The sequence below is a fragment of the Aspergillus mulundensis genome, assembly GCF_003369625.1.
Source record: "Aspergillus mulundensis strain DSM 5745 chromosome Unknown scaffold_4, whole genome shotgun sequence".
In the NCBI taxonomy this organism is placed as follows: Eukaryota; Fungi; Ascomycota; class Eurotiomycetes; order Eurotiales; family Aspergillaceae; genus Aspergillus; species Aspergillus mulundensis.
The window spans coordinates 247,135-273,304 of NW_020797892.1; the positions used below are offsets into that span (position 1 = coordinate 247,135).

Sequence of the window (26,170 nt, forward strand, 5' to 3'; positions counted from 1 at the left end):
TTAGGTATTAGCTTAAAGTTAAAAATAAATAAGGTTTACCTAAATACTAGGTGTGCCAGGACCTTAATTAACCACTAAATAATATAAAATTTAGGTTTAACTTTAAAATTAGCTAAATATATATTAGTATCTAGTATTAGTTTTTTTTACTAGGTAAATAAAATAATATTTTTTAATACCTATTTACCTAGCTAGGTTAATAATTAACTAGTATTAAAAAAGATCCTTATAACTATATATATTATTAAGAACTTATTAATAAAACTACTTATTAGTAATAACACGCTGGGTTTAAAGGGTTTTAAAATTAATTTTTAAACTTAAAAAAAAACAAGTACATGCTTGTTAAAATTTAGAGTTTTTTTTTTAAATTTAGGCAAAACTTAATAAAGTATATTTAATACTTGTATACTTTACTAGTTAAGTAACTTTATAACCTTATTATAAAGGTTATTTATTAATAATAATAAAAAAGCCGCTCCCTACTAATAAAAATTTTTTTTTAAATTAAGTAATTAGCTAGGCTACACGCTATTTATATAGCTAATTAACTTATTTTTTTTTATATTAAAATTAAGAATTATTTATTTAAACTTATTATTATTAGTTAGCGGACAAGACTAGGTTATCTTTTAAATATAGACTTTTTAATATTAGTATAAATTAATAGTAATAACGCCTATTTAGCAGGGTTTAATCTAGCTACTTAGGCTTTAGTAGCACGAGCTATTAATATTTAAGTAAATAGGTAATTATAGCTTTTATAAAAATTTTTAAAAAATTACTTACTTATTAAGCTACTGCCTCCTAAGCCACCTTTATATTTATTTTTTTTAAAAATATTTAAAAATCTTTAGACTACCGTTCTACGGAACGGCATCTTTATTTATAAAAATTTAAAGGTTATAAAAAAAATCTCCCGCCTTATAAAGGATTATTATATTTAAAAAAATTTTTTAAATAATAATATAGTTTTAATTTTAAAAAACTAGTGGATAAGTATCTTATTAATTAAAGGCTAAAAGTTATAAATACTAAAACCTAAAATTTATTACTTAGGGCAAAAGAACAGGGACCTAGTAAATAAAATATTTAATAAACTTTATATAAATAGTAAAATAAAATAGGTAAAAGGGCATACTTTAAGCACGTACCCTGTTTTTATTATTTAAAAAAATATAATAAAAAATAATAAAATAATTTATAAAGGTCGCGTGGTGGTGAATATTAAATACCTAAATATTATTTTTAAACCTAACCTATATTTAGTTCCGGAGTAAATAAAGATTTTAAACATGCTTAAAAATAAATATTTTATTTTAATTATTAATATAAAGGCGTGTTTTTACTAATAGCTAATACACCTAAATTACTATTATTAACTAATAATTATAAGCCACTAAGGTTAGGAATATTTTAATATTACTATTATAAGGTATATAAACTTAGTTACTTTTATTTAGTAGTAAATAAATCTTTTGCTAGCTAAATTTAAAGACTTTTACTAGTGCTATATAAATAATATTATTATTATATTAAAGATATTTAATTAGCACCTAACCTATTTACGCCAGGTCTTTTAGCAACTATAAGACCTAAACCTTAGCCTGGATTTAAAAAAAAACTTTCTTAGCTATTTAAGTATTTAACTATTAAGATAGCATGTGAACGCGCTAGGCCTAATAATAAATAAAAAAAAAATTATAGCTATATAGTGTTTTTAATTTTTTAATACTTTTTATTAATTAAAAATATATTTTAGCATAACTAGTTACCTATATTACTATATATTTTAATATACCTTTATAATTACGCCCCTACAAGAACGCAAGGTGCGCCTTTTAAAGGGTTTTTTATTAATAGGGCACCCTTAAAAATAATAAGTAATAAAAACCTTAGTCTTTAAGCTAATATTCCAGGAAATTAAAGCTTATTAAAAACTTTAGGTTAAATTTACTTATTTTAAATTTTTTATATATTATAATCTATCCTGGTGTTTTTATATTAATTTAAATGCTATTATAAATAAATATAAAGTAATAATATATTATATTAAAGACTTATTTAAATATATAAATTTTTTTAAGCCTTTACCAAGATTAACTATTAAGCTAATTTTATTTCTTAGTTAGGGCTTAACGCAAGCAGAGTGTAATTACTAATTAATAAAAATTAAGACTTTGTGCCTAGTTTAGGTGGTAAAAAAAATATATTATCTTATAAAGTTTACTTCACGCGCCTTACCTATAATTATTTATTTTAATTATTTTATAATAGCTAAAATATTTAAAAAAATATTGCTTTAATTACAAGTAACTAAAGGTTTAAATTTTTACCTAGTTTATACCTTATAATATTTATAGTAGTTTAATCTGCTTATTTATTATAGGCCAGGCAAGATAAACCTAGTTACTAATATATTATTAAAATTACTTAAAAAAAACGCGGAACTAATAATAAAAAATCTTAATTTAAATAGCTTAATAAACTACTTATTTTTAAACACTGCTCCGGTTTAACTAAAATATTTAAAAGTTTATATTAATTTTAATTTCATGCGTAAAATATACTATAAATATAAAAATAACTTTTATTACATGGCTATTATTACTATCCTGGGCAAAGTAAAAGAAAAGAAACTATTTTATTTAATTTTTTACTAAATAGTTAAAAAACTTTTTTATTTATAAAAAAATAATAAAGAGCTTTGGTTAGTTATTCCCCGCGGGTTACTTAAAAATATTTTTATAATTATTTATAATTAATAAGGCCACGCTAGCTTAAAAACTTATATATTAAAGTTATAGGGCTTGGCTATATATAAAGGCATAATAAAATTATAAAAATATATTACATCCTGCCCCTGTAAGTTATTAACTATTTTATATTATAAGCCCTATAAATTTCTAAATTTTATTATTACATTTAACGCTTTTTATAAGATATTAATTATAAATTTTATAGTAAGCCTATTAATAACTAATAAAGGGCATGATTAAATCCTAGTGCTAGTTAATAAGTTTTTAAAATAAGTTAGCCTAATTTTAGGCCGCTTTTAATAAAAAGCCAAAGATTAAAATATAGTACTAATTTAATTTATGTAATTAAAAGACTAGGGCATTTTATAAAAAATTATTTTAAATTAAAATTTAAAGTTTATTTTAAATTTTTAGCGTGTAATATTTAAAGCACTTGGTATTTAATAGCTATATAACATGGTATACTACCTATAAATAAATAGCTAGTTTAAAAAAGTAATTTAAATAGTAAAGACTATACTTTGCCACTAGCTAGTCTTGCATCCTAACCTATAAATTTTATAGGAAAACCTCTTGCCTTTAACACAAGCCGCCCTTAATAGCTTAAAAAAATTCTTAACTAGCTAGAGTCCCTATAAATTAATATATAGTTAATTTATTTACTAAGCCTAAAACTTACTAAAATACCTAGGTAATTATTTTTTTGCTATATACTAAAACACTTATAAGGCCTTATTATTTACCATGGTTTAAATAAAAAAGCATTATAATTAAAAATATTAAGCAATATTTTTTACTATTAATAATAAAATATTATTATACTTTTATTAAGGTTATAATATCCCCGCGAATAAATAAATATTAAAAAAATTAAGCTAATAATTCGCGGGTCCTTTTCATGTTATACACTAAGTAAGTTAATTAGTATATAAACTAAACTTCCCAAAGAAATAGTAAATTTACCCTATTATCTTGGTATAAATACTTAAGCTTTTTTAAAATAACTTTTTTAATTAGTGGCTAATAAAACCTAGCGCTATTTTTAATAAAGGCTTCCTGTCTAATAAAAATTAGTATAAAATAAAAAAAATAATTACTAAAAAAATAATACGCATAGGATGCAAGTAAACACTAGTAATAAAGTACCTAGTTTACTAGATAGGTTATAAAGCAAAAGATAACTAGTGGTTATTAAAAGCTAAGCTAAAAGGTGTAGAAAAGCTAGTTAAAAAATATAATAGGACTTACCCGGAGTAGTTTATAGTATTTATTTTAATATTTATTATGTTTATTTTAGTGTTATATTTTATATTATTAATTTACTTAATCTCCTGTGTTGTTTTTTTACCTTACTTTATATTAAATATTACCTTCCCTTAAACCCCCACGTTGCAGGTTTTTATAGTTTTTTATTTTTTTTAGTAAGTAAAGTTTTTTTATTTTGCTATATTTTTATTCTTTTATTTTAATAAGTAACTATTCTACTTACTTTAGCAAGTAAATCTTTGTTTTTTTTAAGCAATCCAGATTTTTTTTACTCCCCTTATTTTAGTAATTAAAACTTTTTTTTTAAGTAATTAAGCTTTATTAAAGCTTTTTTTTTCTTACTTAACATAACTTGCCTTTAAGCAGGGCTTAATTTATTAAATTTTTCTTACTTAGCTTATTTTAGTAATTAAAACTTTTTTTCTTTAAGCAATTCTCTTATTTATTTAAGCTCCCTTTTTCCTTATTAGCTTATGTCTTTTTTAAATAAAGCCTCCTAATCCTTACTTTAGTAAGCAATATAACTTGTTACCTCGGAGCTCTTTCCTTACCCTTATTAATAATAAAAAAACTTAGGGTAATCCGGAAGCAGGATTACACTAATATTATTAATAAAAAAAATAAAAAATAGGAAAAAAATAAAAAGGGCTACGTAAAACATTACTAAAAGTAATATAATTACTATAATTACTTTTTAATATATTAAATATATAATAATAATAGCAATAACCACGACCGCCCGTAAACACGCGTAGTAAATAATAAAATAAATTTAAATAATCTAAAGGTAGGGAAAAAGCTTGTAATTATACTAAATAAATAAGTAAAAAATCTTAAGATTTATAGCTTTTTTTTAAAGGGGACATAAGTTTTAAACCTTAAAGTATTTTTTATTATTTATGTGATAAATAAATTATCCAGGCATAAAAAATATTTATATAATTTTAATTTTAATAATAATTTTAAGGTAAAAAAAGTATTTATTAACTTAATTATATAAATTTATGTATACAGGGAGTACTAGTTCCCTGTATATTATAAATAAATAGTTTTATATAATAAAAATTTAGTATTTACTAAAGTATAAAAATTAAAAAACATAGTTTTACTAGGTATATTAAACTTAAATTTTATATTTAGCTTTGTTACCGGGCTAAGACTATACCCTATTAAAATTATTAAAGTAAATAGCTTTTAATTATTATTTTTAATTATTACTATAAGTTACTATATTTTAAATATTTTTATTTATATTATTTTTTTAAAAAGAGGCCTAGTAACATGGGTAATAAAAAAAATAAATTATAATAAGTTTACTTAGGCAGCGGGAGGGAGCTATTTATATTTATTACTTTTTAATAATTCCGCCACCCATGGCTTTTATTAAATAGTAAACTAAGATTTACTAAATTTATTATTAAAAACATACCTTTTACTAGTACTTAAGGGCCTTAACATAGCAGGGATAAGGGCCTTTTAACTTTAAACCTTAGTAAAATAGGACCTTCCAGTAATAAAAACTAAAAAAATAAAAAAGTATTAAAAATTAAAATTAACTACTAAAAGCGCCCTAATATTATATATAAATAAGAATCTAGAGTTAAAATTAATTAACTAGTCTAAACTAACTATAATAAAGTTAGAGAATAACGCCGATGCAAAGAACTTAAATAACTTTAACAAGAATAAAAACTTTAACAAGGACAAAGACTTTAACAAGAACTCTAATAAATCTAATAATATTTTTTTTAACCTAAATACTAATAAGAATAACTCTAAAAATAATGCTGCCTTTAATAAAGCATAATTAAAAACTATTAACTTATAGACTAATAGTTAGCCTAATACTACTTAAAAAGCAAAAACTCCAGGCTATCTTAATCACTTTTAAAAAGGGAAAAGGTTATTAATATTTTAGAGAAATTTATATAAAGCCGTGGATTAACAAAGTTTTTTAAAAGCAAAAACTATGCTAAATAAGCCTGCGGCCAAGAACTTGTTTATTAATAAGTAAAAAAATATTTAAAATATTAACATGTTATTTACCAGCGGTTAAAAATTATTAAATTTTTTTGCTTTTTAAGCGTTTACTAGCAGTTAGAAATTATTAAATCCTTTTACTAATAGTTAAAAATTATTAAATTTTTTTACTTCTTAAAACAGGCCTATTACCCCTTTATATAAACTTACTAGTATATTTAGTTTAGGCTTGCAGTAGGACTTAAGTTTTTACTTATAATAGCTAAAACTAGGCTTTATAATTTTTAGCAGGCAGTAACCCGTGCTAAGTTAACCTATTAAATAATAAAAAAATGCTTTAATTCCTCCTGCTATTTTAACTATAATAGTATTAGTAATTAAATAAAAAAGGTAAAGGCTTAAAAAAGTATTAAATTTTATTTTTACTAAATTTATTATTACTTAAAAGCTAGCTAACTAATAAATAACGCTAGTTCCTTAAATATTAGCATAAGTATTAAATTTTATTTTTACTAAATTTACTGCTGCCTAAAAGCTAGTTAATAAATAAATAACACTAGTCCCTTGGGTATTAGCACAGGTGTTTTTTAAAACCTTAAAGACTTTATTTACTTTTAATAAGCGCCTTATTAATAACTACCTAACTTTATTATTTTTACTCCAGCAAACATTGTTTAAAACTTTATTTATTATTTATTTAATTATATTATTCTTGCCCCAGCAAACCTTACTTAAAACCTTATTATTTTTACTTTAGTAAATATTACTTAAAACCTTATTATTCTTAGCCCGTGCTCCGGCTAGTAACCTTAATTTATTATTAATTAACTATAATATAATATTAAATATACTAAAAAAAAAATACCTTATTATTTATAAGGCTATATAAGTTTTTTTAAAAGCCTAAATACAAGCTTTACTAAAAGCCCAAAGGCATACTATTATTAATATAGCTTGCTAAATAAAGAATTAGGTCCTGAAGGTTTTTATAAATATACTATATTTAATATTAAAAAAATTAAAATAGGACTAAACTTAATGCCCAAGGTTTTTTATTATAACCCCTTATTATAATATAATATTTTTTCCGCTAAGTTCCTATTTTATTTATTTTTTATTTTTATTACTAGCTTATAAGTACTACTATTACTATTTTTATTTTAGTATTAGGGACTACCACTTTTGTTTTCCTGTAATTTTTTTACTTTAATTACTTTTAGGCCTTTAGTATTTTTTTTATTTTTTTTTACTTAAGCCTTGGGCTTTATTTTTCTTTATTTAAAGCTTTTTTTTTTTATTAATAAATAAGGGCATCCGCCTTTTTATACAGGGGACTTATTAATATTAGCTACTAATAGTAGCACCTAATAACCTAATACTACTATTAGCCACCGCCTTTAACCCCTCTTTTTTACCAGATTATACCTAGCCTTTAAGATAATCATTAATGAATTAATGAATCCTCTTTCAAAGCATCTCCCGATGACAAAAATACTAGCGGAGCGCCGCCGGTTAGCAGCTGTTAAAGTAAGAAAAACTTATTAAATTATTACCTATAACCTTGCTATATATTTTAAAGGCACCTATTAAATATAAGTTATACTAGTTATTGCTATTATTATTACCGCCTAAGAACTAATTAAAATTAAAGTTTTTAAACTTAAAGGGGGACGGGGGCAGAAAAAAGATTAGGAATGTTAAGAGCTTTTAAAGTTAATAAAAACATTATATTAAAGGGGTTTTATAATTATATTATAGTAAAAGTATAAGGGGCGGAAATAAGAATATTTTAAATTATTATAGTTATAGTAAGGCACTTTTTTTTTACTTGCTAGAAAGCTAGGGCAGCGCCTAAAAGGGCTTTTTTTTTAGCTATAATAAAAAAAAAGTGACTTTTTATTTAGTAAAAAGTTTAGTAAGTTTAGGAGTTTATAAAACTATAAACTATATTATAATTTATACTTTTATACCAGGCACTATTAAAGTGCCGCCTTTCCCCTTTTAATTATAAATAAATATTATATTTTATTTAAAGTACTATAAATAATAAGAATAAAATACTAAATTTAATATATTAAATAATACTTTAATAAAATTAAAAATAGTAATAATAAAGCTATGTTTAGTGTTAATATTAATAATAATAATAGTATTTTATTATTATTTTTTTTTAGTTTAGCGGCGGGTTGCGGATAACCCTTTAATTAAGGGAGAAAAAAATTATTAAGGCTAATATTTTTTTATTTAATATTACTAAAGCTAATTTATTATTAGTTTAAAGTTAGTACCTAAGCTTTAGCCTTAGGCCGCCAAGGCTTAGCATATTTTATTATTATATTAGGCTATATAACTTAACTAGGTTATTAATATTTAGGGTTTTAGCTATTAGTTAGGTAAGGCTAGGGTAAGCCCTAAGTATAGGTTAAAGTAAGGACTTATATATAAAGTATTTAAACCTATATTTACTTTTTAATTAAAAATAGCTTAAGCATAGCTTAAAGGTTTATAAAAATAGCCTTAAGGCTAGCCTTTTTTCTAGATTTTTAAGCAACTTTTTTAATATTATTTAATAGGGTTTAAAATACTCTATTTTTATTAGTTAGATTCCTTTGTCAATATTTTTATTATTAGTAGAGATCTTCAAGACTTGTTGGTCTTATAGTAATCTCTAGATCTAGTAGCTTAAGTAATTAAATAAGGTTATTTAAATTACTTTAAAAAACTAAATTAATATAAATTAAAGTTATTCCAGGATTAATTTCCTTTACTAGCCATGTTATAAACTTATAGGCCTAGTTTTTTATGGCTTCCTAAGTTTACTGGATAAAAATAAGCATGTTATATTAAAATTTTTAGTAAGTAATAATTAAAGTAATTAAGGTCTTAGTATTTTTATACTTAATAACCTAAAAAGCATGAAGTTCTTTTAACTGCCTAAGCGCTTTAGTAAAGTATAATATAATTTTTAAGGCCTTATTAAAGGTGGCTTTAATAAAGGGGCAAAATTTAATAAAAAGATTTTTAATAACTAGCTAAAGGCTATATAAATTATAAGGGATATAAAAAACATATTTTATACCTAGCTTTACTATAAAATAATCTTATATAATTATTATAGTATTATAAGTGTTAAAAAATAAAAAATTAATATAAAAAAAGTTAATACTAGCCTTATTCTTAGTAAAGTACTTTTTAATATAATTATATATTTAGTTAAAAACCTAATTTACATCCAGAGCTATATCCCCCGGTTTTTTAAGGTAGTAAAAAAAAAAGTTCTTATAAGTATTAAAATACATAGTTATTATCCGCTATTTATTAACTATAGTTATTTTATTAATAATAATATTAAAATAGCATGTTTTTAAGAGCTTTATAACTATAAGCTTTAAGATTTAAGTATAGCACTAGTTTAAAATTAGGCTAGTAATATTATAATAATCTAAAGCCTTTATATTAAAAAAAAAAAGAAGTTTTTAAAAATAAGGGTTATTAAAAAAAAAAAAGGCCGCGTGTTAATAAAAATAGCTATTTTAATAAGTTAATAAGCTTCTTGCTTAAGATTGCTATTAAAAAAAAAATTAATTAATTAAAAAAAAGGCCTAAAGGTATTAATTTAACTAAGGCAAGGTAGTTAGTGCACTTTTTTATAAGGTAGGTTTTTTATTAAATAAAGTTTTTAGCGCGTGTCCAGGTATAATATTTATATTTAATAATTATAATTTAAAAAAAGATTTTTAAAACGTGTTAAAAAATTTAAAAAAAATTATAAAAATATAAAAATACCTTCCTAATAATAGTAATATATATAAAATTTTTTTTTAGTAAAGGATTTTATAACCCAACTATATTAGTAAAGTTCTTTAATTTTTTAGTGGGGGTAGTAAAATTTTAATATTTAAAAATATATATTTTACTAAACACAAGGTGTGAATTATAAATATAGGCCTTTAGTATTTTTTTTATATAAGTAATTAAGAATTCCTGTATTTAATTAGCTAGCAAAAAAGCTAAGCGCTAAGCTATACTTTTATTAATTAGTTTAAACCCACTTTTATATCACGTGATTTATTACTTTGTTAGTAATAAATAAACCTTGGTTAGCAATTTTGGGTAAGGAATTATTCTTTACGGTAAATTGTACAACCCTAGCTGAGGGGACAACCTCTCCGATAATAATTCTACGGCGTGAAAGTAAGTATAGATCGGTAACCTGTATGTCGACTCTATTTGCATTTACTATCGCTACTGCTATCTCGTCTAGTATTTGGGACTGTGGTCTCTTCGGAGCTGGTCAAGTTTCCTAGCTCTATTTAAAACCAACTCTCTCGTTGCCTAGGCATCTGTGTACACCGCAAGGTGCTTCCCGAGCTTTGCTTTTGATCGGTTAATTTACCCCACGCGCCAAGTCTGATCATGGAAACCGGGACCCTTGGAGAGAAGCCGAGATCCCGAGACGTACGTCGTAAGACCAGATGGCCATGCGAATCGGATGCGCTCCGGGATTGCCTGTACGAGCGTGTAAGCCCCTTTAAATTATCAGATCGTGGGGTGTCAAGAATTCAGTGTCAGAAGACCAAGGGTCTAGGTCACTGGTAGGGATATCGTATTAAATATGCTATTGAGCGATTGTGCAATAGTATGCAATGTAGCGGTTGGAGAACCTAGCCCAGGCGGACTCCAGCTTGACCCTTCTGTCGTGCAGTTGCCCCGACGGCGTTGTTCATGCCGGTATGCTGACTGCTGTCAAGCGCACTCATGGCCTCGCGCTTCTTCTCCTCCTCGATCTTCTTCAGTCGCTTCTCGGTCTTCATCTTGCCGCTGCCCTTTCCGTGGAACTGGTGACTCAGGTGCTTGAACGCCTCTTTCTGATTCATCTGACGACCAAATTCGTCAATGTACTTGAGCTGTACATCGGGTTTGTACTCCTCATTGAACTTCGCTGCCAAATGCCGGGCTTCTTCCTGGTCACGCTTGGTGTTTTCTCGTCGTGCGTACTCTTCTCTTTCGCGTGCGGACATTCGGTCGAGTCTTCCTGAGGCGCGATCCCGCTCACGTTGCTGGCGCGCACGGCGTTCAGCTTCAGTTTCGAGGCGACTCTTCTCTGAAAGGAAACGGTTGCGGTCGCGGAGAAGAGCGTTGGATTCCGCAGCGTCTGTTGACTTCACTAGACCACGCTTCTTGAGCATACCCAACGTAGCACCCAGACCTTGCGACAGCGTAGCTTCCTCCTCTAGGCCAGTGCCAGTGATGGCCGCTTCAGCTTGTGACTCTTCGCGCTTGATGCGCTCTTGAAGATCATCCTCGTCCTCGATATCGTTGTAAGATCTGTCCATATCTACATCCCCGCCTTCAATTTGAGGCCTCTCATCGTCCGGCTCCTCGGTCTTCGCACGGGGGCTCTCGCCTGGCGTAGTTGTTCGACGCCTGGGCTCGGGCAGAACAGGTTTCTGTAGATTCGAAACAAACTCAGAAGTCTCATCGATTACTAGCCCGGGCTCTTCTTCCTCGACGTCCATCGGTGTTTGCGATCCCTCCTCTCTGAGCTGCCGTGCGATATCCTCCGGTCGTGATTTTTGCCGCTTCTTGAGCGCAGCTCGTCTTTGCCGAGTCAAGGAAGCCTGCAAATCATCATCATCCACAAATGAGATGTTCTCATCTATTATCTTGCGAGGTGCAGGCGCCTGTGCGCCGTTGACAGTGTCAATATCCATAGACGCGTCATTCGGCGTATCCGCAGATTCTGTGGTTGGAAAAATATCGTCATCGTCGAGAGCCGATCTCTTCTTGGTAGTTTTGGACTTCTTCTTCTTGGGCTTTTTTATTTTGATCTCGCTCACATCCATGTAGTCGGAAACAGGAGTTTCAGCCTCGAAGTCAAGGCTGATGATATTCCGTTTTAGCTTCTCGGAAACCTCTTGTCGCCGCGCCTCTTGTTCCTCCACAGTAGATCCCTTGGCGTCCAGTGTGAACCGTTTTCGTTTCTTGCCATCTATCTCCTCGTCGTATTGGGCCAATATCGTGGCATTCTCTTCAGTCGGATCGTACACCGGCTTCCGCTTCTTCAGCTCTATTCTCTCGGCAGCCTTTTCCCTGTCTCGCAAATCAATATTTTCCAGCTCGTCTCCCTCCTCTTCGTTTTCGTCAATCGTCGTGTCCTTGAGCGTAAGAACGTGGTCCTCCCCTCCACCAAAATCCCCAATCTCATGCCCAACCTTAATACCAGCAAGATCCGAAGCCGTATATTCCGCCACGCGCTGCCGCTCCTCCAGCTCCTCCGCTAGCTTGCGCGCGCGCTCCCTCTCGATCTTCTTCTGTTTCTTCTTTGCCTGTAGTAACCAAGTTTTCGTATCCACATCAGCATCCACGCTCTCGCCTAGTGTTGTCCCTTCCAGCTTGGCATTTCGCTGTGCTAACTCGCGCGCCCGCTTAATGGCTGCGTTTCGTTCTTCCCGCGTTTTCTTTGCTGCGGCTTCATCTTGTAACTTTTGCCAGTTGCCTGACGCTGCCGCCTCTCGAGTCTCGATCGTGCTCGCTGGTTCTTCGTCCGATGAGTCGTCGTTGGATTCCTTGAACGAAGGGCCTGTGGCATCGCCCCCAGGGACCGGTAGAGGCTTCAAGCCCAGAGCCGCGCGAATCTTGTTGTTCTGTTCAATAGAAATAGCGTCCGCCATGCTGCTAATCAAGCGATCTGCAATAGACGATGAGAGCCAAAACTGAACTGGGACTGGAGGGTTGTAGCAATAGTATGTCTGAAAGACTGTCGCCGGCGACAAGCCCGACAAGCAAGTTGCCCGCGCCTTATTACGTAAGGTTCACGTCTCGGTAAGGTTTAGCGCCAAATGATCGGTTAGCGTTGTCTAGCGCTTGTTATAAATTGCCCTGCGTCGCAATTTTTCTGATTCTTTTTTTTTCTCTTTTCTCTTCATGAACAGAACAAACAAAGATCTGTGTCTAGCGATCCTGATCGTGGGCAACTGCGTTTCGGTTGATTGCTGGACAGTTCGACGACCCAAGGAGGCACCCATTTTCTCGTTTGGTGTCCATGTTTTCCGGTCGACAGATCTCAGATTAAATGTTGACATCGGGTGGTTCACTTCGGTCTTGAGCTCCCTCTGGTGAGCTCGGCTGGAGTTCCTGGTGTCGACGGCGTCATATTCCTGTTCCCTTTACCGATCTGGCCGTCGGCCGATGAGGTTAGGGATAAACCATGGCTAGCCAACATTACTTTTCTAGATAGCTATCTTATTTTTAAAATAGTTCGTAGAACCCGAAAGACTGACATCCTAGCATTTGACTAGCAGTCCACGGTCTTCTAAACGCGCCGTTTATCAAGGTGACGAAAAGCAAGGGTATACAAAATTTGGTGCCCCAACTCCAAACACCTAACGTGCTTTGGTGACTAGCCGCGCATTGAAGCAAATGCCCATCATAGCAGCTTCAGATGGCCTGTGACAGTGTCGACCACGCTCTTTGGCCCTAAGATCCCAAGCACTGTCCTGCTGCCACTGGCGATCTGCGTGCGCCCAGCATCCTGGATAACCCGAGCACAAAGCCCAAGGCTGACGGCTTGCGCTTGCAACATTTGCATTTCCTCCTCCGATTTTATTTGCAGCGCAATCTTCGCCTGACCTTGTGACTCCCAACGGCGCAAAATCGTAGAGCTTGACGAATTCGTGACGAGATACTTGTAGCAGGCGAGGGTCGCGTGGGAGCACTGCGCGGCGATTTTGCCTGTAAAGAGAGAAATTAGAATTCGAACTGATACAGTACAAGTAAAACGCGACAGATGAGCAGGAAGAGTCCGTACCCTTCGTCATCCCCAAGTCCGTCCTCACAACGAGCACCAATTTCACCTCTTCTGTATTGTTCTCAAAGTTCGCCAGTTCGCTTCCATCACCTTCCTCTTCGTCGCTCTCCTCAATGTCATCATCTTCGCTATCGTCTTCTTCATCCGAAGAGCTTCTGTGCGGCTTCACATTGTAGCTGTTCGGCCAGCCTTCCTTCTCTTTAGTCGAGAACAGTCCCAGCGACGCTCCCTGGCCGATGAAGTAGCCGGTGATTCCCGCGACGATTGCAGTGGCGACGACGTATGTCGTTGTTGATGGAGCGACGCGGTCAAGATCTGTCATTTTGAAGTCTGAGTGGTATGTGTGGTGTGTTGAAGAGAAGAAACAATTTATTGGATCTTGTGCGGAGGATATGTATTTTGGGGTGGAGTCTTGGTCTATGAGACTATGACGGGTGGCCAAGGGAGCTCTTTCAATCCGTTCACGCATTCACCTAATTTACCCACCATAATATCGAGTTTCTGGTAGGTCTCAACCATCTCTAATTGTAAAAGGGGATATATCCAGAGCTTCAAGACATTTGTGTGACAACATCCCATCGATTCGCATAACATCCAGTACTGAGTACTGTTTACTGGCAAGGTCTAGAACTCAACGGGTTGGGTAAGAGTCCATGGGACCCAACAACAATTCTATGGAGATTGAAACCACAGCCATAGATAATGGAATAAGCCGTTTCTATGTGAATGATGACTCACCTTCCTTGAGGTGTTCTTTCTCTCATTATTGGAACAGCTCACCCACGACTTGTTCAGTGATACTGACTTGTCCAGCGAGAAAGATGCTAGAGATGCTTCCGGTTTGCTGTTGGTTTCCAATAGCGCTAAGGCACCCGTTGAGCGTATCATATATCGATATATATGAAACTACTGGCCGGAGGGTACTTGCTCTTTGCCGCACGATGGATAAACGCCCTGAACTTGCGGCCATGGTTGGGGGCGCCGGGTTGAAGGAGAGCCATCCGACCAGTAGTGACTTCAATTTGTGCCAGGCAGATGATGGAGACGACGACGAAGATAAAGAAGACGATTTGGAAGAAGGGAACAGACTCTTCCATTTGGATGACAATCAACGCAACAATCGGATTGACGAAAGCAAGTTCGAGATCACTGCTAACGATATCGAATGGGACAGTGGTTGTAGAACATTCGACTATGAAGAAATTGAGATGACTGCGGAAGACAGAATCCTGGAGACGCAGAGAAACTGTCTCGAACGGATCCAGAACTCGAACACACATGCGATGAGTTGGGTTCTGCTAATGCAACTATCGAACCTGACGTCCTTCCCGCTCATTGCTTATTACTACGCATTTGGAAGCATGGCCATGCACATTCGCCTCCTGATTCTCGAGGAACTGAACTTTACGATCGGAATCAGATACAAGGGCTACGGGGACCCAATCTGGGATGCAGCTTAGGACTGCTTGTCATCGTACGAGATTTCAGAGCACCATATGCCGCACGACACGGCTGCGATAATCAAGTTCGAAACCTAAACGCATCTACCGGATACCTTGTCGAACATAATGCGTCTGAACTGAAGCAGATGCACGAGCGACACAATGCAGATACACCTGAACACCTCGACGCCCTCTGCGGTCTTGAAGATTACGCTTATATGTGCCCAGAGCAGTATTGCAGTGCTCCTCTAGGATAAATTCGGATCTATGGTGTACTTCGATAAACTCAAAAATCTTTCGGTGCAACTGCAAGTCTTCCTGGGACGTCCCATGCAGGGCCATCAGTTTATAGATGTTCTGCCTCCACAGCTACAGCATCTGACCTGCTGTACCATAACTGTCCCCAGATTATGAACCCGCTTGGAAAGAAAAAGTCTATCTAACTCAGTTTGAGGAACTGGCGGCCGCAGCCGAGCATGATAACCCGAGACTTGCCTCACTGCAGTCAACGGCTAAGTCTCAAACTTTTTGTCGAACACGCGAGTGTGACCACCACGCAAATAAGGACCCTAGCTATGGACCTGGGATACAAGGCCTACCTAGAATCAAGCTTGGCTGTTCCTGAAGCTATCGGTCAAATCGTCTTTTGTTGAATGGCTGATACAGTCCATTTAGTTACGACATAGGTTCAAAGTTCGCACTAGGTGGCGCATGTCAACCCAAGGTATGCCCGTCAACTTGAAGGCAAATAAAAGCACGCTCTATCATTTCTTTTACCCGAGACGTTTCAAGGAAAATCAAAACAATACCACGAGGCCGGAGAAATAAAAATAACCAAAAGCCCCGACATGGTCTGATTATCAGAGCAGAAGGTATGCTAGATTCTAATGTTTACATCCCTCAATAATGGTATTGGAAAACAGAAAACGTTCATCACAGGGCGTTTAACGACGACCAGCAGGAGCTCCTGGGTTGCCAAGTCGACGGCTCCTGGCGTACACGTTAGTGCTATGATGATATTGGACCGATATAGCAGATAAACTCACATCATTGTCCGGCTGGCCATACTGATGACAATCATGAAAAGCCAGCTTGGAACAACTCCAAAGCCGTAGATAACGTAGCCCAGAGGTACAAGAAGGCCGTACTGAGCGAGCCAGCCGTCCGTCGGGTGGAATGCACCATCGTAGGCAGGCTTGTTCTCGTATGTCTTTTCGGAGTGAATCTTGTAGATGGTCTCGGGGGTTACGGTGGTCGAGTTCACGTAGACAATGTGTAGAGGAGTAGAGGGACGCTCCTCGGTGGCTTGAGCTTGGGGAACGTTGAAGTACCAGACGGACGGAGCGCCAGCAGACCAGGCGGAGCAGAGAAGTTGGTTAGATTCACAATCAAGGTAGCCAAGGTTAGGCGAAGTCGGGTCAGCAGCGAAAAGAAGAACAGATTGCTGTCAGAGTGGTAAGCCTTCATTCAATCCAGATAGACACCTCTGCTTCGTTGCAGTGCAGCTGGGCGCACTCACGTTGAATGCCTCCTCGGCTTTGCCGCAACGGCCGAAACAGGTCTTGTTACCGCCGGTGATGAAAACTAGCCAATCCTGTGCATCGGTGGCCGGCTCGAGCAGCGATTGCCAGTTGGTTGCGTTGAAAGGGGTAACGGTCTTTTCTTGGATGACCTTGACGGGGGCCTCAACCACCTTCTCGGCAACGGGAACGACGGGAGTCGCGGTGGGAAGATAGGACTTGGCCTTGTTGAACCAACCCTGGACACGGTCTGCGAGAGGGACCTGCTCCTCGGCCACAGCGAGCGCTGGGAGGAGGGCGAGAAGGGGGACGAAGCGCATGATGGCTGCAATAGGAGACACGTGGTAAGTATAGCTGTCAACCTGGATAACGATTTTTGATGGAAAACAAACCTGGGCTGATACTGTTTGGGTGACAGGCGCACTTTGGAGGATGGATTGATTCAGAGGGCCAAAGTACAGACAGCAGGCAGCTTAGGAACAGCAGGGAAGAGCTGGAGGCGACCAAATGAAGAGGCACGATGGATGGAACGCGACGGGACAGCTGGCCTAAACCCGAAATGGTCGGCCGCGATTCGCACTTGCAGCCGGGGAGCGGGGAACCTGACACCCTCTAAGTTATGGATCCCAACTAGTCTTCCAATGATTCTTGAAGCTTGCTAAGACAAGGTAAAAGGCAAGTTCTTCCTTTTCTTCTAGGATCAATGGCTTCTCAGACACCAACATCGCGTAATCGCCGTGAAACCGCCCCTCAACTTCATCATGCTGTGCCGATTATGTCATCTTGTTTGTTTGCTTTCCGACTGGACATCGAAGTAAGCTCCGATCAAACCGCAACCTCAGGAACTTCTTCAATGACTTGCGTACGATCTCCGAGACTTGAGATTATCATAATATCCTAGACAAGACTAGGCAAGATGTAGAAGGAGTGGGTTTGGCGTATTTGTCCACACGAGCATATTCGCCAGGTCGAAGACTCTGTGAAATTGGTACCTCATCTGGGTTAGGGTATCCGTATCTAGTGAGCTATCTATCGTCTGTTCAGACGTCCAGTTTACCCGGGAACTAGTATCCTGACAGGAACTGGCTGCTCATGACGACCATCCTAGATCTACAGACCCTTGGCGACACCTTCCCAGCTCTGATGGCTCCTTCCCTCGATCGTTGGCACCGCCAACACACACTTTGCGCCTGGAAGTCAGTGGTGACGCAGCATCCACGTTGAAGATATTCTCTTAAACCACTACATTGAAGTTGTACGGCTATCGATTTCCTGATTATCGCTTGATATCACTTCCATACATTTATAATGCGGCGCCGAGAGAATGGTGGTCATGGGCCCCTCTGCGACCTGATGATGCTCGCTTGCAGCGTCGCATGGCTGCCGAACTGCGCCCTTGGAGCTGTGGTGAGGAGAGGTATGAGCTTCGACTTCAGTTCGTACCCTGCCTCAGACAATTGATTAACAATCCTGACCACTCGTTTGTACATGCTCATAGGCGCTAGCCTGGCAAATGTTTCCGTTGCCAACCACAACGCCACTACCACGGCAAACACACCCAACCGCTTCGCGTCTGGTGATTTCCCTGTCTGCACCGACTTAGAGGGACCTTTTGTGCCATTCTGCCTCCCAGAAGATGGCGCGCATGTCCTGGTTGATACAACCTACTACGTGACGTGGAATGCTGATTTCTATCCTCTGAACGCTACCATCACGATCGAGCTGAGATACACCGACTCGCTGGAAGGGTCGTCTGCATTCACTTCTGACAAAACTGATAATAGCTATGGATACATTCCGCTTCATATGAGCAACGAGTGGCTCCAGGGCAAGCAGAACAATACGTTGGCTCTTTACATCATTGAGCTAGATTCTACACTGGACCGAAGAGCAAGTGTCCGCCAGGGCCCGACGATCACACTTAGCCCTAGACCCGTGGAGCACTACAAACCATCCCCGCCACCACGATTCAACAAGCTAGCGTTGTGCATCGGCCTTCCCGTGTCCTTCTTTGTTGTCCTTATCGTTGTAGTGGCCTTGGTCTACTCAATGCGGAAATCCAGGGAATCGATCGTGAAGAGCGGGTTCTGGACTCGAAAAAGGGGTTACGGAATCGGTAAATCCAGATCTCAGCGCCTAAAGAGCGATATAGAGGGCAGCAGTGACTCCGACGGCTCTGCGGCTTCGAAAAGGTACGCAAATGACCTTGAGACAGGGCTACTCGAAGGGACCGGAGCAGAGAGGTACAACCATGTTCGTGAACATAGTGGTAGCTATCCTGGCAGCTACCCATTTAGACGGGACGTGGCAAGGTTGAAGAGTTGGATTGGGTGAGTGAGCACGTAACCATGTACTCTCTGTTGCCATGACATGCTATGATATGAATAGGGCGGGGTTGCTAGTGCCAGTTCGAGTCATTGTTTATCTGGAAACGACCTACAACCATGGAGAGCTTCGATACATTCTTTGAGAGTCAGCACTGTGCGTCAAGAGCGTTCGCACCTCAATTGTGTAGGTAGTTCCTGCGCCAGTATTAGTATACTTATCTTCTGTCTATCCAATTTCGGGAAGTCCAGTTTGCAGGAAGTCCAGTTTGTGTTCGATTATTGTAACCGACATCCTGATACAATCTTGATTCTTCGGACGCCCTCCGGACTTTGATCAGGTAGCCCCGGACCGATTCCCGGGTTGACGGGATGATCTACAGCCTGCACGCTGGAGAGATCAATATGGCCTCCTATTGTCATTGAGACCAGCCAGCTCGGAGAGGAATGTCATTATTACTAGCTCTGCTAACAGCACAATTACTCGGTCCTGGGAGGTGTGACGTAGGCGATCTTGAGCAAGTCACTAGGTCATGCTAATCCTCATACTTCTAAAGAGATTCAACATTTGTAATGCGCAGCACTTGACCACAGCGACATTAATCATAAACAGCTTCAGTCGATGGGACTAGGCAATATATCTTGAGGTTGATTAGCAATCGTGGGGTTTTTAGACACTGATTATTGTTGTAGAAATTGGGTCGCTGGGGCAGGCGTAATAGATCTGGTAAATTGGTTACAGCAGCTTGCCGATGTCGGGCCCTAAGAGAGTGACCGGCAGCTTAAAAGGCACAAGATAATGTACCATTATCGGTTGCTAAATGATATCAGAGAAAACAAAATCGATAATTGCTACTAACAGCACTCATTATCAGTATGGACCTTGTGTGAAGTGGCAGACTCAAAGAAAGTCAGAGTATAGCTCTTCATACCCCAGGTATCCGCTCGTAACTGAGTGACGAGTATAAGCATGTCGCATGCGACACCGAAGGTTCAACCAATTCGGGGTGGCAGGAAGACCGCAAGTACTATAGAGTGCTCGATAAAGCAGTAATCAGCACGAGAACTCAGATTATTAATGGCTGCAAGGCCCAGAAGACCGGGGAAGAGATGGTCTATTTGACCTCGCCTCGAGTTCTGGCGAAGTGACGAACCTTGAAATGCAGGGTTCCCCACAGTGGAAAAATTCCAAGGGCGTGCTCGGCGGGCGAAATTTTTCTTCGTTGCCGCTGCATGGAGGAGTCATCATCACCTGTGCCTTTATTGGAGATCGTCCGCCTTGAATCCCCGCCCACTTTTCTTCCCTCCCAAGCCTATGACTCTTTTCTCTGTTTCTTTTCAACTGCAGAGCATATAAACACCTGGATTTGCCCCTTGACCTGACCGTCAGTATCATCCTCCTCTGCCACCTCTCGCCAACTCGCTCGAATTTAACTTGTCATTCAGTCCAGGTTCTCTCCCATATACATCGCATTGAATCTACCCCCACCATCTTCACACACAATGTGCCCTGGTGCAGACAACGAGCCCAATGGGCAAACAAATGGCGCCAATGGCCAGTCCAACGGTATGACTTTAAACGTGCGCTATCTACAGTATCCCAATGCTGATTTTCCTCAAGGATCCCACCCCGGCTTCACTGCTGTTCAGACCCGCCAAAACCCTCACCCTTCCCGCAACCCCTACGGCCACAACGTCGGCGTTACCGATTTCCTGAGCAATGTCTCCCGCTTCAAGATCATTGAGAGTACTCTGCGTGAGGGCGAGCAGTTCGCCAACGCCTTTTTCGACACCGAGAAGAAGATCGAGATCGCCAAGGCTCTGGACGACTTCGGGGTTGACTACGTGAGTCAAACCGAAAGAGCACACATTCAATTGCAGCCATTACTGACGGTTGCTTGCTGCAGATTGAGCTTACTAGCCCCTGTGCTTCCGAGCAGTCAAGGCTTGACTGCGAAGCCATCTGCAAGCTCGGCTTGAAGGCCAAGGTATGTTTGGACGAGGGCTAGCGTATACATAGTCTAATGAGTCAAAACAGATCCTTACTCACATTCGTTGCCACATGGACGACGCTCGCGTTGCTGTTGAGACCGGTGTTGACGGAGTGTAAGAGCTTCACATCTTTGCTGTCGGATTGGATACTAATCAGGTATACAGTGATGTCGTCATTGGTACTTCCTCTTATCTCCGTGAGCACTCTCACGGCAAGGACATGACCTACATCAAGAACACCGCCATCGAAGTCATCGAATTCGTCAAGTCCAAGGGCATTGAGATCCGATTCTCAAGCGAGGACTCCTTCCGCTCCGACCTCGTCGACCTGCTCTCCATCTACTCCGCCGTCGACCAAGTCGGTGTGAACCGTGTTGGTATTGCTGACACCGTTGGCTGCGCCTCTCCTCGCCAGGTTTACGAGCTCATCCGTGTCCTGAGAGGTGTCGTGAGCTGCGACATCGAGACCCACTTCCACAACGACACTGGATGCGCCATTGCCAACGCCTACTGTGCTCTGGAGGCTGGTGCCACTCACATCGATACCTCTGTTCTCGGTATCGGTGAGCGCAACGGTATCACCCCTCTTGGTGGTCTCATGGCCCGCATGATGGTTGCCGACCCTCAGTATGTCAAGAGCAAGTACAAGCTGGAGAAGCTCAAGGACATTGAGGACCTGGTCGCCGAGGCTGTTGAGGTCAACATTCCCTTCAATAACTACATCACTGGTTTCTGTGCTTTCACTCACAAGGCCGGTATCCATGCCAAGGCTATCCTGAATAACCCCAGCACCTACGAGATCATCAACCCCGCTGATTTCGGCATGTCAAGATACGTGCACTTTGCCTCGCGCCTGACAGGCTGGAACGCTATCAAGTCGCGTGCTCAACAGCTCAATGTTCACATGACTGACGACCAGTACAAGGAGTGCACAGCCAAGATCAAGGCTCTTGCTGACATCAGGCCTATTGCTATCGATGATGCGGACAGCATCATTCGTGCCTACTACCGCAACCTCAGCTCTGGCGAGAACAAGCCCCTTATGGACCTGACCGCTGATGAGCACGCTCAGTTCCTCGCCAAGGAGAAGGAGTTGACGGAGAGTGGTGCCGCCCTCTAAATGGGCGTTCCGTTTCCTACTTACGAAACGATCTATGCATATTTCGCTTTGCGCTGTGAATCATTCCAATTGGAATAAAGTGACCGTGATTTTTTTTAGAGCTTTGATCATATTCCCTGAGCGACTCCTTTTACGAAGTGAGACGTCGATTTTCTTTGTCTTTCATGATTTGGGTGTTATCTATGTCTGGGATATTTCAGTTTATCTTTGGGGTTAAAAGTGTTATTTGTCCCTGGACCAAAAGCAATGGAAGGGTAAGAGTGGACGGTGTTTGCGAGCTATGGTTCCTAAGTGAACCCTGTATATAAACAGGCCTCGGTGTTGAAGTCATATAAATGAGAAGGTCAGAGACAAATAGTACCATTATCATAGACTAGATACTGGAGCTCCATGACACATATAAGCCCCAATGGGCCAATTCCCCTTCCTTCTTGACAGTTGGTGCACCACTTTGCGGAGTTGTAGCCGAAATGTGATGGATCATACCGTAAGCCCCGGGCGACGTCACGGGCTTTCCTAATCTGATGAGCTGGTGGCATGTGGAACCTACAGCCGAGGCAAGTCTCGCGGTACCTCTGGGGTTTCGAGCGACCTAGAGCCCTGCCTTTCTTTTCGAGTTGATAGCTGCACTGTATCCAGTCTAGCAGGAAGCGTTAACTTGGAGAGGACTTGTCCTCCGGTGTGTTTCCCGAACTTGGCCCATCCAATTTCCCTGACCTCCGACATCCGAGTCACTTTCGCTTCACCTATTCCATCATCAGCATATCCTTATAATCGGGGTCGCACTCGCTTTTTTCCTACATTTCGTCCTTGTTGAGTGAGTAGGTGGAATTAACGGGATTACTGGAGGAAGGATGGCATCGTCCGTTGTGCCAGTCGCCTTGCAGAACAAACTGCTTGGCTACGGCAAAGCGCCCGGCGCCCAGCTGGCCCTGAACCTTGATCTGTAAGTAGGGGGACGTCTCGTGCTGTGAAGTGTTGAGTGTAGGTATCTGACAACATTTACGCACCCAGCTTTCGCAATATTGTATTCGTCTTATTCCTATTCCGCTATGTTCGAAAGACGTTTTACTCTTTGCGAGGCTACGGTATCTTCGGCAGCATCCGCAATGTCTACCTGGCGATTCGTTTATTCCTCTTCTCTATCTTTCTGCGCTTCCCCGGAGTTCGTGGACAGGTCGACAAACAAGTTACGACCGCGATTGAGGGTCTTGAATCGAAGCTCGTGGCAAGCGGTCCCGGGGTTACACGATACTTGACTTTGCCAAAGGAAGGATGGACTCCCGAGCAGATTCGTGCCGAGCTTGATAAGCTTGGGAATATGGAGCATACTAGATGGGAGGATGGTCGCGTTAGCGGTGCTGTGTACCATGGTGGAAAAGACCTGCTCAAAATCCAGGCCGAGGCCTTCGAACAATTCGGTGTCGCCAACCCTATCCACCCTGATGTTTTCCCTGGTGTTCGGAAGATGGAAGCCGAAGTTGTTGCGATGGTAAGAGACCCATTTAGAGAGTGGAGGTGCATACAGACAATTAATGAGCACGGTATAGGTCCTCGCAATGTTTCACGGCCCTTCTGATGGTGCTGGAGTAACGACCAGCGGCGGTACTGAATCCATTCTCATGGCTTGTTTGGCCGCACGTAACAAGGCGCGCGCTGAACAAGGCGTGACTGAACCCGAAATGTAAGTTCCCAGAAGCCCTGTGATGGTCTTTTGTTAAACTCTCCGAAGGATTATTCCCGACACTGCCCATGCTGCGTTCATTAAGGCCTCCAGTTACTTTGGTATTAAGCTACACCGCGTTCCATGCTCAGCACCGGAGCACAAGGTAGACATTGCTAAGGTGCGGCGACTGATTAACTCGAACACCGTCCTGCTTGTTGGCTCCGCTCCAAACTTCCCCCACGGTATCGTTGACGACATCCCCGCTCTATCCCGACTTGCCGTCCATTACAAAATCCCTCTTCACGTCGACTGCTGTTTGGGCTCGTTTGTTATTGCACTCTTGAAGAAAGCTGGCTTTCCATCGCCTTATGAAGAAGAGGGCGGCTTCGATTTCCGCCAACCAGGCGTGACCAGCATTAGTGTCGACACCCATAAGTACGGGTTTGCGCCCAAAGGTAATTCGGTCCTTTTGTACCGCAACAAGTCGTACCGCAGCCACCAATACTTCATTTACCCCGACTGGTCTGGCGGTGTCTATGCGTCTCCTTCCGTCGCTGGGTCACGGCCAGGTGCGCTAATCGCGGGCTGCTGGGCTAGTCTCATGAGCGTGGGCGAATCTGGCTATATCAAGAGCTGTCTAGATATTGTCAATGCCGCGAAGAAGTTCGAGTCAGCTATCAACGAGCACGAACGCCTCTCTCCTAGCCTACAGATCGTCGGACAACCTATGGTCAGTGTTATAGCATTCGAGAGCAAGAATGAGGCCATTGACATTTACGACATTGCCGATGACCTGTCGGCGAAGGGCTGGCATTTAAATGCTTTGCAAACTCCACCCGCGATGCATGTCGCTTTCACTATTCCAACCGCTGCTGCTGTTGAAACGCTTATTTCTGACCTAGTCGCGGTTGTCGAGAAGGAATTGGAAAAGGCTGAGGAGCGGAAGCGACAAGGCAAATCGTATGTCGTCAAACGCGGCGACACTTCTGCCCTGTATGGCGTGGCTGGAAGTATGCCGGATAAGAGCATCGTCAGCCGCCTCGCAGAAGGCTTCCTAGACACACTGTACAAAGCTTAGAAGGATCCTTGACGTTTGCTCAAAACGTTGTCTGTTAATATGCATGCTCGAATCAGGGCTTTCTGCAACGCACAGCCCTAATCAGCCCTCAACATAAGGGAACCCGGTGTTTTGGTGTTTGTATTGATATCCCGTAGCCTCATCGGCTTTCCAAGATTATTTTTACCATGCTGTTAGAGAATACCAGTATCCATAATGTTCGAATGTTCAAACCTCCAAAGATCAAAAGATGATAGACATATAGTACAGTGATATAAGTAACATCGCTCAATGCAACCAGAGTAGCCGGCATTAATGTCGCCCTGTCTCATCTCGACCTTCCCTACATGCGACTGGAAACGATCTCCCAGTTGACCAGTATCATCGATGGTCGCAACCCAACTCCGTGGAAACCCGATTGAGAAAAATGATTTATACACGCAAATGAAGAAAAAAGCAGATGAAGTCGCACAACCGTCCATATCACACAAGCCAAAGATGATGCCAGAAGTCCTCTCTACTCGCCCCTCTTCTCAGCCCACTCCATCGCCTGCGTCCTCTCGACATAGTACCCCGGATCAGGCTTGCGCTCCAGGTGGATCTCTTGTTTCGTCAACTTCTTGTCGACCTCCTGCACCTCGACCAGTTCCTTTACTTTCATGATCTGACCGGCTACCGATTGAGAGACGGGGTGGAAGACGGTTCCCATGCGCTTCTTCAGGCCGAGGGCTTTGAGTACGTCTGTTGTCCGGCGCGGCAGACCGATGGCGGAGCGGACGAGGGTGATACGGAAGTAGCTCATTCTGACTGCTTCTTGATTTGAGGCCTATTATTTCTTGATTCAACGAGGAACGGAGCAGTCGTTTGGCAGTTTCAAGCGCGGAGTGGGAAATAGCGGGCTTTGACTGGAAGTGGTGGGTGTGTTCGTGGCAGGCAGGTCACTGGCGGGTGGATGATAGGTACAGGGCGCAATTGGTTTCTGCTCTGTAGGGTTGACAGCAAAGTGAGCTTGTAATATTTGGTATTTCGCCGTTAATCGGTCAAGATAAAGCTAAACTGTTCGCCGGAAATTTTGATTTCCACGATCTATCACGACTCGGGCGGAGAGTCACGTGAAGTGGCATACTGCCGGCCGCAGCTTGCCTGGAGACACGCAGCTCATGCTAACAGCTCTCCATGAGAACAATGATTGATTGGGGCCTTCTACGCTACTGACTGTCTCTACAACCTGCCG

The 26,170-nt window shown here is 39.4% G+C and overlaps 8 protein-coding genes across 8 annotated transcripts; 4 read left to right on the forward strand and 4 right to left on the reverse strand.

Moving 5' to 3' along the window:
- Positions 1-10,669: 10,669 nt before the first annotated feature.
- Positions 10,670-12,679, reverse strand: DSM5745_04630 (U4/U6-U5 snRNP complex subunit SNU66; the record flags this gene model as incomplete). Its single annotated transcript, XM_026746646.1, has 1 exon — positions 10,670-12,679. The coding sequence occupies one exon, from the start codon at positions 12,677-12,679 to the stop codon at positions 10,670-10,672; it is 2,010 nt and encodes a 669-aa protein (XP_026604126.1).
- Positions 12,680-13,434: 755 nt separating this feature from the next.
- Positions 13,435-14,137, reverse strand: DSM5745_04631 (aminoacyl-tRNA hydrolase PTH2; the record flags this gene model as incomplete). Its single annotated transcript, XM_026746647.1, has 2 exons — positions 13,435-13,739; positions 13,816-14,137. The coding sequence occupies 2 exons, from the start codon at positions 14,135-14,137 to the stop codon at positions 13,435-13,437; spliced, it is 627 nt and encodes a 208-aa protein (XP_026604127.1).
- Positions 14,138-14,756: 619 nt separating this feature from the next.
- On the forward strand, positions 14,757-15,275 carry DSM5745_04632 (uncharacterized protein; the record flags this gene model as incomplete). The annotated part of the gene is made up of 1 exon (XM_026746648.1): positions 14,757-15,275. The coding sequence occupies one exon, from the start codon at positions 14,757-14,759 to the stop codon at positions 15,273-15,275; it is 519 nt and encodes a 172-aa protein (XP_026604128.1).
- Positions 15,276-16,201: 926 nt separating this feature from the next.
- Positions 16,202-17,097, reverse strand: DSM5745_04633 (uncharacterized protein; the record flags this gene model as incomplete). The annotated part of the gene is made up of 3 exons (XM_026746649.1): positions 16,202-16,247; positions 16,304-16,701; positions 16,777-17,097. 3 exons carry the CDS (start codon positions 17,095-17,097, stop codon positions 16,202-16,204), a joined length of 765 nt encoding a protein of 254 aa, XP_026604129.1.
- Positions 17,098-18,130: 1,033 nt separating this feature from the next.
- DSM5745_04634 (DUF4448 domain-containing protein) lies at positions 18,131-19,247 on the forward strand (the record flags this gene model as incomplete). Its single annotated transcript, XM_026746650.1, has 3 exons — positions 18,131-18,212; positions 18,276-19,107; positions 19,166-19,247. The coding sequence occupies 3 exons, from the start codon at positions 18,131-18,133 to the stop codon at positions 19,245-19,247; spliced, it is 996 nt and encodes a 331-aa protein (XP_026604130.1).
- A 1,357-nt stretch (positions 19,248-20,604) lies between these two features.
- hcsA (homocitrate synthase) lies at positions 20,605-22,213 on the forward strand (the record flags this gene model as incomplete). The annotated part of the gene is made up of 5 exons (XM_026746651.1): positions 20,605-20,668; positions 20,723-20,946; positions 21,009-21,089; positions 21,140-21,207; positions 21,259-22,213. 5 exons carry the CDS (start codon positions 20,605-20,607, stop codon positions 22,211-22,213), a joined length of 1,392 nt encoding a protein of 463 aa, XP_026604131.1.
- An 854-nt stretch (positions 22,214-23,067) lies between these two features.
- On the forward strand, positions 23,068-24,957 carry DSM5745_04636 (sphinganine-1-phosphate aldolase DPL1; the record flags this gene model as incomplete). Its single annotated transcript, XM_026746652.1, has 4 exons — positions 23,068-23,159; positions 23,228-23,705; positions 23,764-23,897; positions 23,946-24,957. 4 exons carry the CDS (start codon positions 23,068-23,070, stop codon positions 24,955-24,957), a joined length of 1,716 nt encoding a protein of 571 aa, XP_026604132.1.
- Positions 24,958-25,453: 496 nt separating this feature from the next.
- Positions 25,454-25,738, reverse strand: DSM5745_04637 (mitochondrial 54S ribosomal protein uL30m; the record flags this gene model as incomplete). Its single annotated transcript, XM_026746653.1, has 2 exons — positions 25,454-25,677; positions 25,699-25,738. 2 exons carry the CDS (start codon positions 25,736-25,738, stop codon positions 25,454-25,456), a joined length of 264 nt encoding a protein of 87 aa, XP_026604133.1.
- Between the last annotated feature and the right edge of the window lie 432 nt (positions 25,739-26,170).